Source organism: Heterodontus francisci, chromosome 6 (assembly GCF_036365525.1).
Source record: "Heterodontus francisci isolate sHetFra1 chromosome 6, sHetFra1.hap1, whole genome shotgun sequence".
In the NCBI taxonomy this organism is placed as follows: Eukaryota; Metazoa; Chordata; class Chondrichthyes; order Heterodontiformes; family Heterodontidae; genus Heterodontus; species Heterodontus francisci.
In genome coordinates this window covers 67,845,166-67,861,084 of record NC_090376.1, presented here as the reverse complement: position 1 = coordinate 67,861,084, position 15,919 = coordinate 67,845,166, and the positions used below count along the sequence as shown (strand labels likewise).

Genomic DNA, 15,919 nt, shown 5'->3' with positions numbered 1-15,919 from the left:
AAAGGTAAACAGATCGTGACAGGAAGGAACAGTGAGTACAAATCTAAGCGTAAATCAGCAGACAAGGCTAGAGGTTACAAAAATAATAAAAGGACAAAACTAAAGGCTCTATATCTGAATGCACATAGTATTTGCAATAAATCAGATGAACAAAGTGCAAATAGAAATAAATAAGTACGATCTGATAGCCATTACAGAGACATGGCTGCAGGATGACACAGATTGGAGTCTGAATATTGAAGGATACATGACTTTAGGAAGGACAGGAAGCTAGGAAAAGGTGGAGGTGTGGCTCTGTTAATCCATGATAATATTAGCACAACAGAGAGGGATGACATAAATTCAGGAAACCAGGATGTAGATGCAGTTTGGGTCGAGATGAGAAATGATTAAAGCGAGAAGTCACTTGTAGGAGTGGTGGACAGGCTCCCTAATGGTAACCACACGGTAGGTCAGGAAGAAATAATGGGAGCTTGTCAGAAAGGTACGGCAATAATCATGGGGGATTTTAATCTACATATAGATTGGTAAAATCAGATGGGCAAAGGTATCCAAGATGGAGTTCATAGAATATTTTCAGGAGAACAGCACGTTCTGGAGCCAACCAGAGAGTCGCCTATACATGACCTGGGATTGTGCAACGAGATAGGATGAATTAATGACCTCATACTAAAGGTGTCCCAATGCAGCAGTGATCATAATTTGATTAAATTTTACATTCAATTTGAGGGAGAGAAGAGTGGGTCTAAGACTAGTATTTTAAACTTAAATAAAGGCATGAAAGCAGATCTAGCAAAAGTGAACTGACAAAGTAGGTAAGGGATAAGTCAATAGAGATGCAGTAGCAGAAATTTAAGGGGATACTGCAGAGTACCAAAGAAGTTGCATCATTCCAAGCAGAAGGGCCACCCGCGCATCAACACGAGCAGAATTTCTCACCCACAGCTGTTACAAAAATTTCTAAATTCACTTGTAACAGCCCTTCAAAACACTCCCACAGGGGATGCTGAGACCAAGTGGGCCCACATCAGAGACGCCATCTATGAGTCAGCTTTGACCACCTACGGCAAAAGTGCGAAGAGAAATGCAGACTGGTTTCAATCTCATAATGAAGAGCTGGAACCTGTCATAGCCGCTAAGCGCATTGCACTTTTGAACTACAAGAAAGCCCCCAGCGATTTAACATCCGCAGCACTTAAAGCAGCCAGAAGTACTGCACAAAGAACAGCTAGGCGTTGCGCAAACGACTACTGGCAACACCTATGCAGTCATATTCAGCTGGCCTCAGACACCGGAAACATCAGAGGAATGTATGATGGCATGAAGAGAGCTCTTGGGCCAACCATCAAGAAGATCACCCCCCTCAAATCTAAATCGGGGGACATAATCACTGACCAACGCAAACAGATGGACCGCTGGGTTGAGCACTACCTAGAACTGTACTCCAGGGAGAATGCTGTCACTGAGACTGCCCTCAATGCAGCCCAGCCTCTACCAGTCATGGATGAGCTGGACATACAGCCAACCAAATCGGAACTCAGTGATGCCATTGATTCCCTAGCCAGCGGAAAAGCCCCTGGGAAGGACAGCATTACCCCTGAAATAATCAAGAGTGCCAAGCCTGCTATACTCTCAGCACTACATGAACTGCTATGCCTGTGCTGGAACGAGGGAGCAGTACCCCAGGACATGCGCAATGCCAACATCATCACCCTCTATAAAAACAAAGGTGACCGCGGTGACTGCAACAACTACCGTGGAATCTCCCTGCTCAGCATAGTGGGGAAAGTCTTTGCTCGAGTCGCTCTGAACAGGCTCCAGAAGCTGGCCGAGCGCGTCTACCCTGAGGCACAGTGTGGCTTTCGTGCAGAGAGATCGACTATTGACATGCTGTTCTCCCTTCGTCAGATACAGGAGAAATGCCGTGAACAGCAGATGCCCCTCTACATTGCTTTCATTGATCTCACCAAAGCCTTTGACCTCGTCAGCAGACGTGGTCTCTTCAGACTACTAGAAAAGATCAGATGTCCACCAAAGCTACTAAGTATCATCACCTCATTCCATGACAATATGAAAGGCACAATTCAACATGGTGGCTCCTCATCAGAGCCCTTTCCTATCCTGAGTGGTGTGAAACAGGGCTGTGTTCTCGCACCCACACTTTTTGGGATTTTCTTCTCCCTGCTGCTTTCACATGCGTTCAAATCCTCTGAAGAAGGAATTTTCCTCCACACAAGATCAGGGGGCAGGTTGTTCAACCTTGCCCGTCTAAGAGCGAAGTCCAAAGTACGGAAAGTCCTCATCAGAGAACTCCTCTTTGCTGACGATGCTGCTTTAACATCTCACACTGAAGAATGCCTGCAGAGTCTCATCGACAGGTTTGCGTCTGCCTGCAATGAATTTGGCCTAACCATCAGCCTCAAGAAAACGAACATCATGGGGCAGGATGTCAGAAATGCTCCATCCATCAATATTGGCGACCACGCTCTGGAAGTGGTTCAAGAGTTCACCTACCTAGGCTCAACTATCACCAGTAACCTGTCTCTAGATGCAGAAATCAACAAGCGCATGGGTAAGGCTTCCACTGCTATGTTCAGACTGGCCAAGAGAGTGTGGGAAAATGGCGCACTGACACGGAACACAAAAGTCCGAGTGTATCAGGCCTGTGTCCTCAGTACCTTGCTCTACGGCAGCGAGGCCTGGACAACGTATGCCAGCCAAGAGCGACGTCTCAATTCATTCCATCTTCGCTGCCTTCGGAGAATACTTGGCATCAGGTGGCAGGACTATATCTCCAACACAGAAGTCCTTGAAGCGGCCAACATCCCCAGCTTATACACACTACTGAGTCAGCGGCGCTTGAGATGGCTTGGCCATGTGAGCCGCATGGAAGATGGCAGGATCCCCAAAGACACATTGTACAGCGAGCTCGCCACTGGTATCAGACCCACCGGCCGTCCATGTCTCCGTTATAAAGACGTCTGCAAACGCGACATGAAATCGTGTGACATTGATCACAAGTCGTGGGAGTCAGTTGCCAGCATTCGCCAGAGCTGGCGGGCAGCCATAAAGACAGGGCTAAATTGTGGCGAGTCGAAGAGACTTAGTAGTTGGCAGGAAAAAAGACAGAGGCGCAAGGGGAGAGCCAACTGTGCAACAGCCCCAACAAACAAATTTCTCTGCAGCACCTGTGGAAGAGCCTGTTACTCCAGAATTGGCCTTTATAGCCACTCCAGGCGCTGCTTCACAAACCACTGACCACCTCCAGGCGCGTATCCATTGTCTCTCGAGATAAGGAGGCCCAAAAGAGAAAGAAGACTGCAGAGTACACAGAATAGCTATATTCCAATGAGAAAGAAAAATTCCAAGGGGAGGGCCCACTATCTGTGGTTAACTAAAAAAAGTTAAAGATAGTATCAAACTTAAAGAAAAAAGCATATAATTGCGCAAAGATGGTTGGCAGGTCAGAAGATTGGGTAGAATATAAAAAGCAGCAAAGAACGACAAAAAGATTAATAAGGAGGAAAAAATTAGAGTACGAGAGAAAGTTTCTATGAATATTTTAAAAAGAGTTAACAAAGTAAGTGAGTGGTCCTATAGAAAATGAGTCTGGGGAATTAATAAGGGAAAATGAGGAGATGGCAGATGAATTAAACAGGTATTTTGCATCGGTCTTCACCATACAGAATACAAATAACGTCCCAGAAATAGCAGTAAATCAGGAAATGGAAGGGAGGGAGGAACTCCAGAAAATTACAATCACCAGGGAAGTAGTACTGAACAAATGGTTGGAGCTGCGGGCTGACAACTGATGGACGTCATCCTCAGGTCTTAAAAGAAGTGGCTAGTGAGGTAGTCGATGCGTTGGTTTTAATTTTCCAAAATTCCCGAGATTTGGGGAACATTCCATTACGTTGTAAAATAGCCAATGTAACTCCTTTATTCAAAAAGGGAGGGAGACAGAAAGCAGGCGACTGCAGGCCACTTAGCTTGGCATCTGTCTTGGGGAAAATGTTGGAAGCTATTATTAAAGATGTTTTAGCAGGGCACTTAGAAAAATTCAAGGTAATCGGGCAGAGTCAACATGGTTTTGTGAAAGGGAAATCATGTTTAACCAATTTATTGGAATTCTTTGAAGAAGTAACATGTGCTGTGGATAAAGGGGAACTGGTGGATGTACTGTACTTAAATTTCCAGAAGGCATTTGATGAGGTCTCACATCAAAGGTTATTGTGGAAACTAAAAGCTCATGGTTTTGGGGTTAACATTTTGGCATGGATATATGGGCTAGCGAACAGGAAACAGTCGGCATAAATAGGTCATTTTATGGTTGGCAAGATGTAACGAGTGGTATGCCACGGGAATCAGTGCTGGGGCCTCAACTTTTTACAATTAATATAAATGACTCGGATGAAGGGACTGAAGGTATGGTTGCTAAATTTTCTGATGACACGAAGATAGGTAGGAAAGTAAATTGTGAAGAGGGCATGAGGCTGCAAAGGGATTATTGATAGGTTAAGTGAGTGGGCAAAGATCTAGCAAATGGAGTATAATGTGGGAAAATGTGAAATTTGTCCATTTTGGGAGGAAGAATAAAAAAGAAGCATATTATCTAAATGGTGTGAGTCACAGAATTATACAGCACAGAAACAGGCCCATCGTGTCTGTGCCAGCCACCAAGCACCCAACTATTCTAATCCCATTTTCCAGCACTTGGCCCGTAGCCATGTATGCTATGGCGTTTCAAGTGCTCATCTAAATACTTCTTAAATGTTGTGAGGGTTCCTGCCTCTATCACCTCTTCAGGCAGTGTGTTCCAGATTCCAACCACCCTCTGGGTGAAAATTTTTTTCCTCAAATCCCCTCTAAACCTCCTGCCCCTTACCTTGAATGTATGCCCCCTGGTTATGGACCCCTCCGCTAAGAGAAAAAGTTTCTTCCAATCTAACCTATCAATGCCCCTCATAATTTTGTATACCTCAGTCATGTCACCCCTCGGCCTTCTCTGCTCTAAGGAAAACAACCCTAGCCTTTTCAGTCTCTCTTCATCGCTGAAATGCTCCAGCCCAGGCAACATCCTGATGAATCTCCTCTGCACCCTCTCCAGTGCAGTCACATCCTTCCTATAGTGTGGTGCTCAGAACTGTACACAGTACTACAGCTGTGGCCTAACTAGCATTTTATAAAGCTCCATCATAACCTCCCTGCTCTTATATTCTGTGCCTCGACTGATAAAGGCAAGTATCCTGTATGCCTTCCTAACCACCTGTGCTGTTGCCTTCAGTGATCTATGGACAAGTACACCAAGGTCCCTGTGACCGTCTGTACTCCCTAGGGTCCTACCATCCATTGTATATTCCCTTGCCTTGTTAGTCCTCCCAAAATGCATCACCTCACACTTCTCAGGATTAAATTCCATTTGCCACTGCTCTACCCATCTTACCAGCCCATCTATATCGTCCTGTGATCTAAGGCTTTCCTCCTCACTATTTTCGTCACCACCAATTTTCGTGTCATCTGCGAACTTACTGATCATGCCTCCTATATTCACGTCTAAATCATTAATGTACACTACAAACAGAAAGGGTCCCAGCACCAATCCCTGGGGTACACCACTGGCCACAGGCTTCCACTCACAAAAACAACCCTCGACTATCACCCTCTGCTCTCCTGCCAGTAAACCAATTTTGGATCCACTTTGCCAAATTGCCCTGGATCCCCTGGGCTCTTACCTCCTTAACCAATCTCACATGTGGTACCTTATCAAAAGTCTTAGTGAAGTCCATGTGGACTACATCAACTGCTTTGCCCTCATCTACACATCTAGTCACCTCCTCGAAAAATTCAATCAATTTAGTTAGACACAATATCCTCCTGACAAAGCCATGCTGACTATCCCTGATTAATCCCTGCCTCTCCAAGTGGAGAATAATCCTGTCCCTCAGAATTTTTTTCCAATATTTTCCCAACCACTGATGTTAGACTCACTGGCCTGTAATTAACTGGTTTATGCCTGATACCCTTCTTGAATAATGGCACCACATTAGCAGTCCTCCAGTCCTCTGGTACCTCTCCTGTGGCCCGACAGGATTTGAAAATTTGTGTCAAAGCCCCTGCTATCTCCTTCCTTGCCTCACATAACAGCCTGGGATACATCTCTGGGCCTGGGGATTTACCCACTTTTAAGCGCACTAAAACAGCTAATGCTTCCTCCCTTTCAAAGAACAGTACAGCACAGGAACAGGCCATTCGGCCCTCCAAGCCTGCGCCGATCTTGATGCCTGCCGAAACTAACACCTTCTGCACTTCCGGGGCCCATATCCCTCTATCCCCTTCCTATTCATATATTTATCAAGATGTCTCTTAAACGTCGCTATCGTATCTGCTTCCACCACCTCCCCTGGCAGCAAGTTCCAGGCACTCACCACCCTCTGTGTATAAAAAAAAAAAAAAAAAACGTGCCTTGCACATCCCCTCTAAACTTTGCCCCTCGCACCTTAAACCTACGTCCCCTAGTAACTGACTCTTCCACCCTGGGATAAAGCTTCTGACTTCTGTCCATGCCGCTCATAATGCTAATATGTTCAAGTATATCACAATCCCCTCCCTGATCTCTACACCTACATCGTCCTTCTCCATGGTGAACACAGATGCAAAGTAATCATTTAAAACCACCTATGTCCTCCGGCTCCACACACACATTGCCATTTTGGTCCTTAATGGGCCCCACTCTTTCCCAGGTTATCCTCTTGCCCTTGATATACTTATAAAACGTCTTGGGATTTTCCTTTATCTTGCCCGCCAGTGTTTTTTCATGTCCCCTCTTCGGTCTCCGATTTACTTTTTTAGTACCCCCTTCTGGTGTTTACAGCACTCCGAATCTGCCATAAGCCTCCTTTTATTTCCTGATCCAATCCTCTATATCCCTTGTCATCCAGGGTTCCCTGGACTTGTTGGTCCTACCCTTAACTTTAACGGGTACATGTTGGCTCTGAACCCTCACTATTTCCTCTTTGACTCCCACTGGTCTAATATAGACTTTCCTCCAAGTAGCTGCTCCCAGTCCACTTTGGCCAGATCCTGTTTTATCATATTGAAATCAGCCTTCCCCCAATTCAGTACCTTTATTTCTGGCCTGTCTTTGTCCTTTTCCATAACTACCTTAGATCCTACAGAGTTATGGTCACTATCCCCGAAATGCACCCCCACTGACACTTCTACCACTTGTCCAGCTTCATTCCCGAGGATTAGGTCCAGTACTGCCCCTTCTCTTGTAGGACTTTCTACATATTACGGGCGGCGCAGTGGTTAGCACCGCAGCCTCACAGCTCCAGGGACCCGGGTTTGATTCTGGGTACTGCCTGTGCGGAGTTTGCAAGTTCTCCTTGTGTCAGCGTGGGTTTTCGCCCGGTGCTCCGGTTTCCTCCCACATCCAAAAGACTTGCAGGTGATAGGTAAATTGGCCATTGTAAATTGCCCCTAGTGTAGGGAGGTGATAGGGAATATGGGATTACTGTAGGGTTAGTATAAATGGGCGGTTGTTGGTCGGCACAGACTCGGTGGGCCGAAGGGCCTGCTTCAGTGTTGTATCTCTAAATAAAAATAAATAAATAAAGAATAAAATATTGGCTCAAAAAGCTCTCTATGCATTTTAAGAATTCTACCCGCTTTAAGTCTTTTACACTAAGACTATCCCAGTTGATATTAGGTAAGTTGAAATCCCCTACTATTATTACCCTATTATTTTTACACCTCTCTGAGATTTGCCTACATATCTGCTCCTCTATCTCTCCCTGACTGTTTGGAGGCCTAAAGTACACTCCCAGCCAAGTGATTGCCCTCTTTTTGTTTTTAAGTTCTACCCATATGGCCTCATTTGAAGAACCTTCTAAGATATCATCCCTCCTTACTGCAGTAATTAACTCCTTGATCAACAGTGCAATGCCACCTCCTGTTTTACCCCCTCCCCTGTCATGCCTGAAGATTCTATACCCTGGAATATTGAGCTGCCAGTCCTGCCCCTCCCTCAACCATGTCTCTGTGATAGCAACAATATCATAATCCCATGTGCTAATCAACACCCTCAATTCATCTGTTTTACTAATAAGACTCCCTGCATTAAAATAGATGCAATCCAGCCTTGTATTTTTCACGTGCCTTAACAGGTCTATATTTGCTTTGCCTTCCAGATTGACTCAGTTTCTCTTCTATATTTGACTGTGCATCACCTCCTACTGTACCTCCACTCTGTATCCCATTCCCCTGCCAAATTAGTTTAAACCCTCCCCCAACAGCACTAGCAAACCTCCCAGCAAGGATGTTGGTCCAGTTCCGGTTCAGGTGCAACCCATCCAGCTTATACAGGTCCCACCTTTGCCAGAAACAGACCCAGTGATCCAGGAAACTAAAGCCCTCCCTCCTGCACCATATCTTCAGCCACGCATTCATCTGCTCTATCCTCCTATTCCTATACTCACTAGCACGTGGCACCAGGAATAATCCAGAGATTACAACCTTTGAGGTCCTGCTTTTTAATCTGCTACCTAGCTCCCTAAATTCTTGTTTCAGGACCTCATCCCTCATTTTACCTATGTCATTGGTACCAATGTGTACCATGACCTCTGACTGTTCACCTTCCCCCTTCAGAATGTCCTGCAGCCGCTCCGTGACATCCTTGACCCTAGCACCAGGGAGGCAACATACCATCCTGGAGTCATGTTCGTGGCCACAGAAATGCCTATCTGTACCGCTTACGATAGAATCCCCTATCACTATCGTTCTTCCACTCCTTTTCCTCCCCTGCTGTGCAGTAGAGCCATCCATGGTGCCACAAACTTGGCTGTTACTGCTTTCCCCTGGGAGGCCATTTCCCCCCAGAGATTGCAGAGCTCTGAGATACAGAGGGACCTGGGTGTCCTAGTGCATGAATCACAGAAGGTTAGTGTGCAGGTTTAGCAAGTAATTAGGAAAGCTAATAGAATGTTATTGTTTATCGCGAGAGGCATTGAATACAAAAGTAGGGAGGTTATGCTTCAGTTATACAGGGCATTGGACAGACCACATCGGGAGTACTGTGTACAGTATTGGCCTTCTTATTTAAGGGAGGATATAAATGCATTGGAAGCAGTTCAGAGAAGGTTTTCTAGACTGATACCTGAAATAGGCAGGTTGTCTTATGATGAAAGATTGGGCAGGCTAGGCTTGTATCTGTTGGAGTTCAGAAGAGTAAGAGGCAACTTGATTGAAACATACAAGATTCTGCGTGGTCTTGACACGGTGGATGTGGAAAGGATGTTTCCCCTTGTGGGAGAATCTAGAACTAGGGGTCACAGTTTAAAAATAAGGGGCACCCATTTAAGACCGAGATGAGGAGAATTTTTTTTCACTAAGGTTTGTGAATTTTTGGAACTCTCTTCCTCAAAAGGCAATGGAAGCAGAGCCTTTGAATATTTTTAAGGCACAGCTAGATAGATTCTTGATTATCAAGGGAATGAAAGGTTATTGGGGGTAGGCAGGAATGTGGAGTTAAGGTTAGAATCAGATCAGCCATATTCTTGTTGAAGGGCGGAGCAGGCTCAAGGGGCCGAGTGGCCTACTCCTGCGCCTAATTTGTATGTTTGTAATAAAGTATGAAGTCGTCTTCAATCTATTTTATACCACCTGCTGTAAAATAGAGTTGTGCTGGAGAAGCCAATGATTCAACATTTATATGGTTATTTGAAAAGCACAGTGTGATGGTCAGAATATTTTTGTCCCGGAACATTCTGCTCTGAATACACTACATCACTCTGCGTTGTTGGTGTGTTACAAATTCATTCTACAAAAGACTTTAAGTGAAAAGGGCAGTTCTGAGGTAACATGAAGTAAAAGGATGAGAAGTTCCTTGGACCTTGATCTATTATAAAATATATCCAACTGGTTTATTCTAGGAAATACTGCAGTTCATTATACTTCAGCATATGTGCACTAAAACAATTTGATCTCCGGCTTTACTTTTAGGGCCAAAACGTTTAATCGCAAGTATTTGTCAAAGCTTTTGATCAGGGATAAAGAGCCGAAGTCCAGTATTGTTGCTCTTTATAAGAAGCTGGAATTGAAACAGGCAATTGAAATGGCTGAATCTGGAGAACTCAGTAAGGTGTCGTCATCTGCTTCCCTGCTGTAAGTAAAATAATTTCTTTCATGCCACACACACATTGTTAGTTAATATGTTGTGTCAAAAATTCTAAATTAGCAGTTCAGAACAGGAATTAGAAATGGGCATAAAAACAAGAAATGCTGGAACCACTCAGCAGGTCTGGCAGCATCTGTGAAAAGAGAAGCAGAGTTAACATTTCGGGTCAGTGACCCTTCTTCGGAACTGACAAATATTAGAAAAGTCACAGGTTATAAGCAAGTGAGGTGGGGGTGGGGCAAGAGATAACAAAGGAGAAGGTGTCGATTGGACAAGGCCACATAGCTGACCAAAAGGTCATGGAGCAAAGGCAAACAATATGTTAATGGTGTGTTGAAAGACAAAGCATTAGTACAGATTAGGTGTTAAGACACTGAATATTGAACAACAGCAAGTGCAAACCTGAAAAAAAAACAGTAGGTAAGCAAACTGAACAAACTAAGATGAAATGAAATAAATGCAAAAAAAAAGGAGTGTAAAAAATGAAAAAAGAAAAAATAACTAAAAATGAAAGTAAAATGGGGGGCTGTCATGCTCTGAAATTATTGAACTCAACGTTCAGTCCGGCAGGCTGTAGTGTGCCTAATCGGTAGATGAGATGCTGTTCCTCGAGCTTGCAGTGATGTTCACTGGAACACTGCAACAATCCCAAGACAAGAGATGTGAGCATGAGAGCAGGGGGGAGTGTTGAAATGGCAAGCAACCGGAAGCTCTGGGTCCTGCTTGCGGACTGAGCGGAGATGTTCCGCAAAGCGGTCACCCAGTCTGCGCTTGAGCTCCCCAATGTCGAGGAGACCACATTGTGAGCAGCGAATACAGTATACTACATTGAAAGAAGTACAAGCTGCTTCTCCTGAAAGGAGTGTTTGGGGCCTGGGATAGTGAGGAGAGAGGAGGTAAATGGGCAGGTATTACACTTCCTGCGATTGCAGGGGAAGGTGCCATGAGACGGGGACGAGGCAGTGGGGGTAATGGAGGAGTGGACCAGGGTGTCGCAGAGAGAACGATCCCTTCGGAATGCTGACAGGGGAAGGGAGAGGAAGATGCGTTTGGTAGTGGCATCACGCTGGAGGTGGCGGAAATGGCGGAGGATGATCCTTTGGATATGGAGGCTGATGGGGTGGAAAGTGAGGACAAGGGGAACCCTGTCACGGTTCTGGGAGGGAGGGGAAGGGGTGAGGTTAGAGGTGCGGGGAATGGGCCGGACACGGTTGAGGGCCCTGTCAACCACAGTGGAGGGAAATCCTCGGTTGAGGAAAAAGGAGGTCATATCAGAAGCACCATCATGGAAGGTAGCATCATCAGAGCAGATGCGTCGGAGACGGAGAAACTGGGAGAATGGAATGGAGTCCTTACAGGAGGTAGGGTGTGAAGAAGTGTAGTCGAGGTAGCTGTGGGAGTCGGTGGGCTTATAATGGATATTAGTAGACAACCTATCCCCAGAGATGGAGACAGAGAAGTCGAGGAAGGGAAGGGAAGTGTCAGAGATGGACCATGTAAAAGTGAGAGAAGGGTGGAAATTGAAAGCAAAATTGATAAAGTTAGAAATGGGCATTGTCTTTTGTGTTTGCATTTGAAGTGGTTAAGCCTCAAGCTGCATTTATCCACTATACTTGCAGAGCACTGACACTGGAGAAAGCAACTTACAAGCAGTACATTGCTTTAAAACAGATTTCCGATAAATACCATTGGGTTTATCAGGTTTGAGTTTGAATGCTAGGAATTTTTTGTGTCTTCAGGGCAGAAAAGATTATAGTCCTCAATTTCTGAATCTGTCTTTCATTACATTCACCTAACTTTGCAATGGAATCTCCACGCTGATCACATTCATTCTTGCCTTCATACGCACCCCTTGCTTACATTTTGCTTTTATTTGGGAAAATAATAAATGAAAAGAGACTATCTCTTCTCTCTCTAACCTTAAGCACTCCCTTCTTTCTTCCTCTTTCCAGGATTTCCAATCCCTGCAGGTCTGAGCAACAACACGTTCAAAATGATTCCACTTCTTTTCAGTTTCTTCTGTATTCTGGTTTCCTCCCTTACCTCCCTCTCCAAACCTCTTGGTGCCCTCAACCTCCATGAGCTTTGTCTTACTCCCCCCTCATACACCAAACCTTTTGAGTTTTACCTTTCAATTATTCTGTCTTTGGTTTTGGATTAGTTGGTAAATTGGTGAGCAACACTTGTATTTAGGTTAAAAACAGAAAATGCTGGAAATACTCAGCAGGTCTGGCAGCATCTGTGGAGAGACAGTTTCGGGTCAGTGACCTTTCATCAGAGTTTTCTCTCCACAGATGCTGCCAGACCTGCTGAGTATTTCCAGCATTTTTTGTTTTTATTTCAAATTTCCAGCATCTGCAGTATTTTGCTTTCATATTAATTGCATTTGGGTGAGGCTTTGAGAGCTGTAACTTTTTTTTTAGCAGGTCAACCCTCCTGGTTTTTGACTCCATTCCTCTCCCTGGAAAATGTCTGCAGCTGAATAACACTATTCTGAACCTTGCTGTTATATTTTATCTGAGATGAGCTCCCTATCACACAGCTGTGCCATGCTATTTCAACCTTGCCTCAGTTTATCTGCTGCTGACTTGCCTCTAGACTTGATTATTCCAACTGGCCTCCCATGTTATACCATCTGCAAAATTGAGGTCATTTGTAACTCTGTTGACTGTGTCCTAACTCTCACCAAGTCCCACTCGCTCATCTCTCCTGTGCTCGCTAATTTACATTTGGCTCTGGTCAAGCAAAGCCACAATTTTAAAATGTTTATCCTTGTTTTCAAATCCTTCCATGTTCTTGCCCCTCCCTGTCTCCTTCAGTCCTACATTCCCCTCTATATCTCTGTGCTCCACCAATTCTGGCTTCTTGAGCATTCCCGATTTTAATCATTCCACCATTGACAGCTTTGCCATCAGGTGCCAAGGCCTTAAGCCCTGGAATTCTCTCTCTCTTCTCTTTCCTCCTTCATGATGCTCCTTAAAACTTATCTCTTTAACCAAGCTATTGGTCATCTGGTCTAATGTCTCCTTATGCGGCTCAGTGTCAAATCTTGTTGCATAATCCCCCTTGAATGTTTTATTACATTAAAAGTGCTATATAAATGCAAGGTTTTTTTGTTTGATCTTGATATACTGCTTTATTTAAATTTACAGAAGTAAGAAACCTAAAGAAATCAAGAGTCTCTCCCCTGATGAACTGAAGAACATCAAAGAAATCTTAGTTAAAAATTTATATCGGATTAGAGAGAGGGTAAGATTAACAAACTACTTTGGCAAATTAACATTATATAAAACTTGTAATTCAGATCCATCACCAAACAATAAATCTTTCGCTCTCCTACTGATCTATTATTACATGGTTGCTGGCAGAATTTCCTTTTTAACTGAGAGGGTTGTTAAAATGAGGGTTTTGTAACTATTCTCCCTCTCAATTGTCTAACAGTGCTTCATAGAAACATAGAAAATAGGAGCAGGAGTAGGTCATTCAGCCCCTCGAGCCTGCTCCGCCATTCATTATGATCATGGCTGATCATCCAACTCAGTAACCTGTTCCCGCTTTCGCCCCATACCCTTTGATCCCTTTAGACCCAAGAGCTATATCTAACTCCTTCTTGGAAACATACAATGTTTTGGCCTCAATTGCTTTCTGTGGTAGTGAATTCCACAGGCTCACCACTCTCTGGGTGAAGAAATTTCTCCTCATCTCAGTCCTGAAAGGTTTACCCTGTATCCTGAGACTATGACCCCTGGTTCTGGACTCCCCCACCATTGGGAACATCCTTCCTGCATCTACCCTGTCAAGTCCTATTAGAATTTTATAGGTTTCTATGAGATCCCTCCTCACTCTTCAGAACTCCAGCGAATATAATCCTAACCGACTCGATCTCTCCTCATACGTCAGTCCCGCCATCCCAGGAATCAGTCTGGTAAACCTTCGTTGCACTCCCTCTATAGCAAGAACATCCTTCCTCAGATAAGGAGACAGAACTGCACACACTATTCCAGGTGTGGCCTCACCAAGGCCCTGTATAATTGCAGCAGGACATCCCTGCTCCTGTACTCTAATCCTCTCGCTATGAAGGCCAACATACCATTTGCCTTTTTTACTGCCTGTTGCACCTGCATGCTTACTTCAGCGACTGGTGTACGAGAACACCCAATTCTTGCTGCATATTCCGCTCTCTCAGTTTATAGCCGTTCAGATAATCTGCCTTCCTGTTTTTGCTACCAAAGTGGATAACCTCACATTTATCCACATTATACTGCATCTGCCATGCATTAGCCCACTCACTCAACTTATCCAAATCACCCTGAAGCCTCTCTGCATCCTCCTCACAACTCACCCTCCCACCCAGTTTTGTGTCATCTGCAAATTTGGAGATATTACATTTAGTTCCCTCATCTAAATCATTAATATATATTGTGACTAGCTGGGGTCCTAGCACCGATCCCTGCGGTACCTCACTAGTCACTGCCTGCCATTTGGAAAAAGACCCATTTATCCCTACTCTTTGTTTCCTGTCTGCCAACCAATTTTCTATCCATCGCAATACACTATTCCTAATCCCATGCGCTTTAATTTTATATTCTAATCTCTTATGTGGGACTTTGTCAAAAGCCTTCTGAAAGTCCAAATAAACCACATCCACTGGCTCCCCCTCATCAACTGTACCAGTTACATCCTTGAAGAATTCTAGTAGATTTGTCCAGCATGATTTCCCTTTCGTAAATCCATGCTGACTCTGCCCAATTCTACCACTGTTCTCCAAGTGCTCTGCTATAAAATCTTTGATAATGGACTCTAGAATTTTCCCCACTACTGACGTCAGGCTGACTGGTCTATAATTCCCTGCTTTCTCTCTACCTCCCTTTTTAAATAGTGGGGTTACATTAGCTACCCTCCAATCTGTAGGAACTGTTCCAGAGTGTATAAAATCTTGGAAGATGACCACCAATGCATCCACTATTTCCAGGGCCACTTCCTTAAGTATTCTGGGATGCATACCATCAGGCCCTGGGGATTTATCGGCCTTCAATCCCATCAATTTCCCCAGCACCATTTCTCTACTAATACTGATTTCCCAACATTTCTGGTACGATATTTGTGTCCTCCTTTGTGAAGACCGAAACAAAGTATGCATTTAGTTGGTCAGCCATTTCTTTGTTCCCCATAATAAATTCCCCTGTTTCTGACTGTAAGGGACCTACATTTGTCTTCACCAATCTTTTTCTCTTCACATACCTATAGAAAATTTTACAGTTTGTTTTTATGCTCCCTGCAAGCTTGCTCTCGTACTCTATTTTCCCCTTTTTAATCAATCCCTTGGTTCTCCTTTGCTGAATTCTAAACTGCTCCCAATCCTCAGGTCTGTTGTTTTTTCAGGAAAACTTATATGCCTCTTCCTTGGATTTGATGCTATCTCTAATTTCCCTTGTAAGCCATGGTTTGGCGACCTTTCCCATTTTACTTTTGCGCCAGACAGGGATAAGCAATTGTTGCAGTTCGTCCATGCGCTCTTTAAATGTTTGCCATTGCCTATCCACTGTCATCCCTTTAAGTAACGTTTCCCAATCCATCATAGCCAACTTGCGCCTCATACCTTTGTAGTTTCCTTTACTGAGATTCAGGACCCTAGTCTCAGAATCAACTACGTCACTCTCCACCTTGATGAAGAATTCTATCATATTATGGTCGCTCATCCCCAAGGGGTCTTGCACCACTAGATTGTCAATTATTCCTCTCTCA

General features: G+C 44.3%; 1 protein-coding gene across 2 annotated transcripts in view; it reads left to right on the top strand.

Moving 5' to 3' along the window:
* The window catches only part of slc9a2 (solute carrier family 9 member 2), a 109,233-nt gene that overhangs the window by 84,714 nt on the left and 8,600 nt on the right, over window positions 1–15,919 (top strand). For both annotated transcript variants that reach the window (XM_068033830.1, XM_068033829.1), the window contains exons 8-9: window positions 10,000–10,161; window positions 13,327–13,423. In XM_068033830.1, coding sequence (XP_067889931.1) covers window positions 10,000–10,161; window positions 13,327–13,423 — 259 coding nt within the window. The remainder of the gene's footprint in view (window positions 1–9,999; window positions 10,162–13,326; window positions 13,424–15,919) is intronic.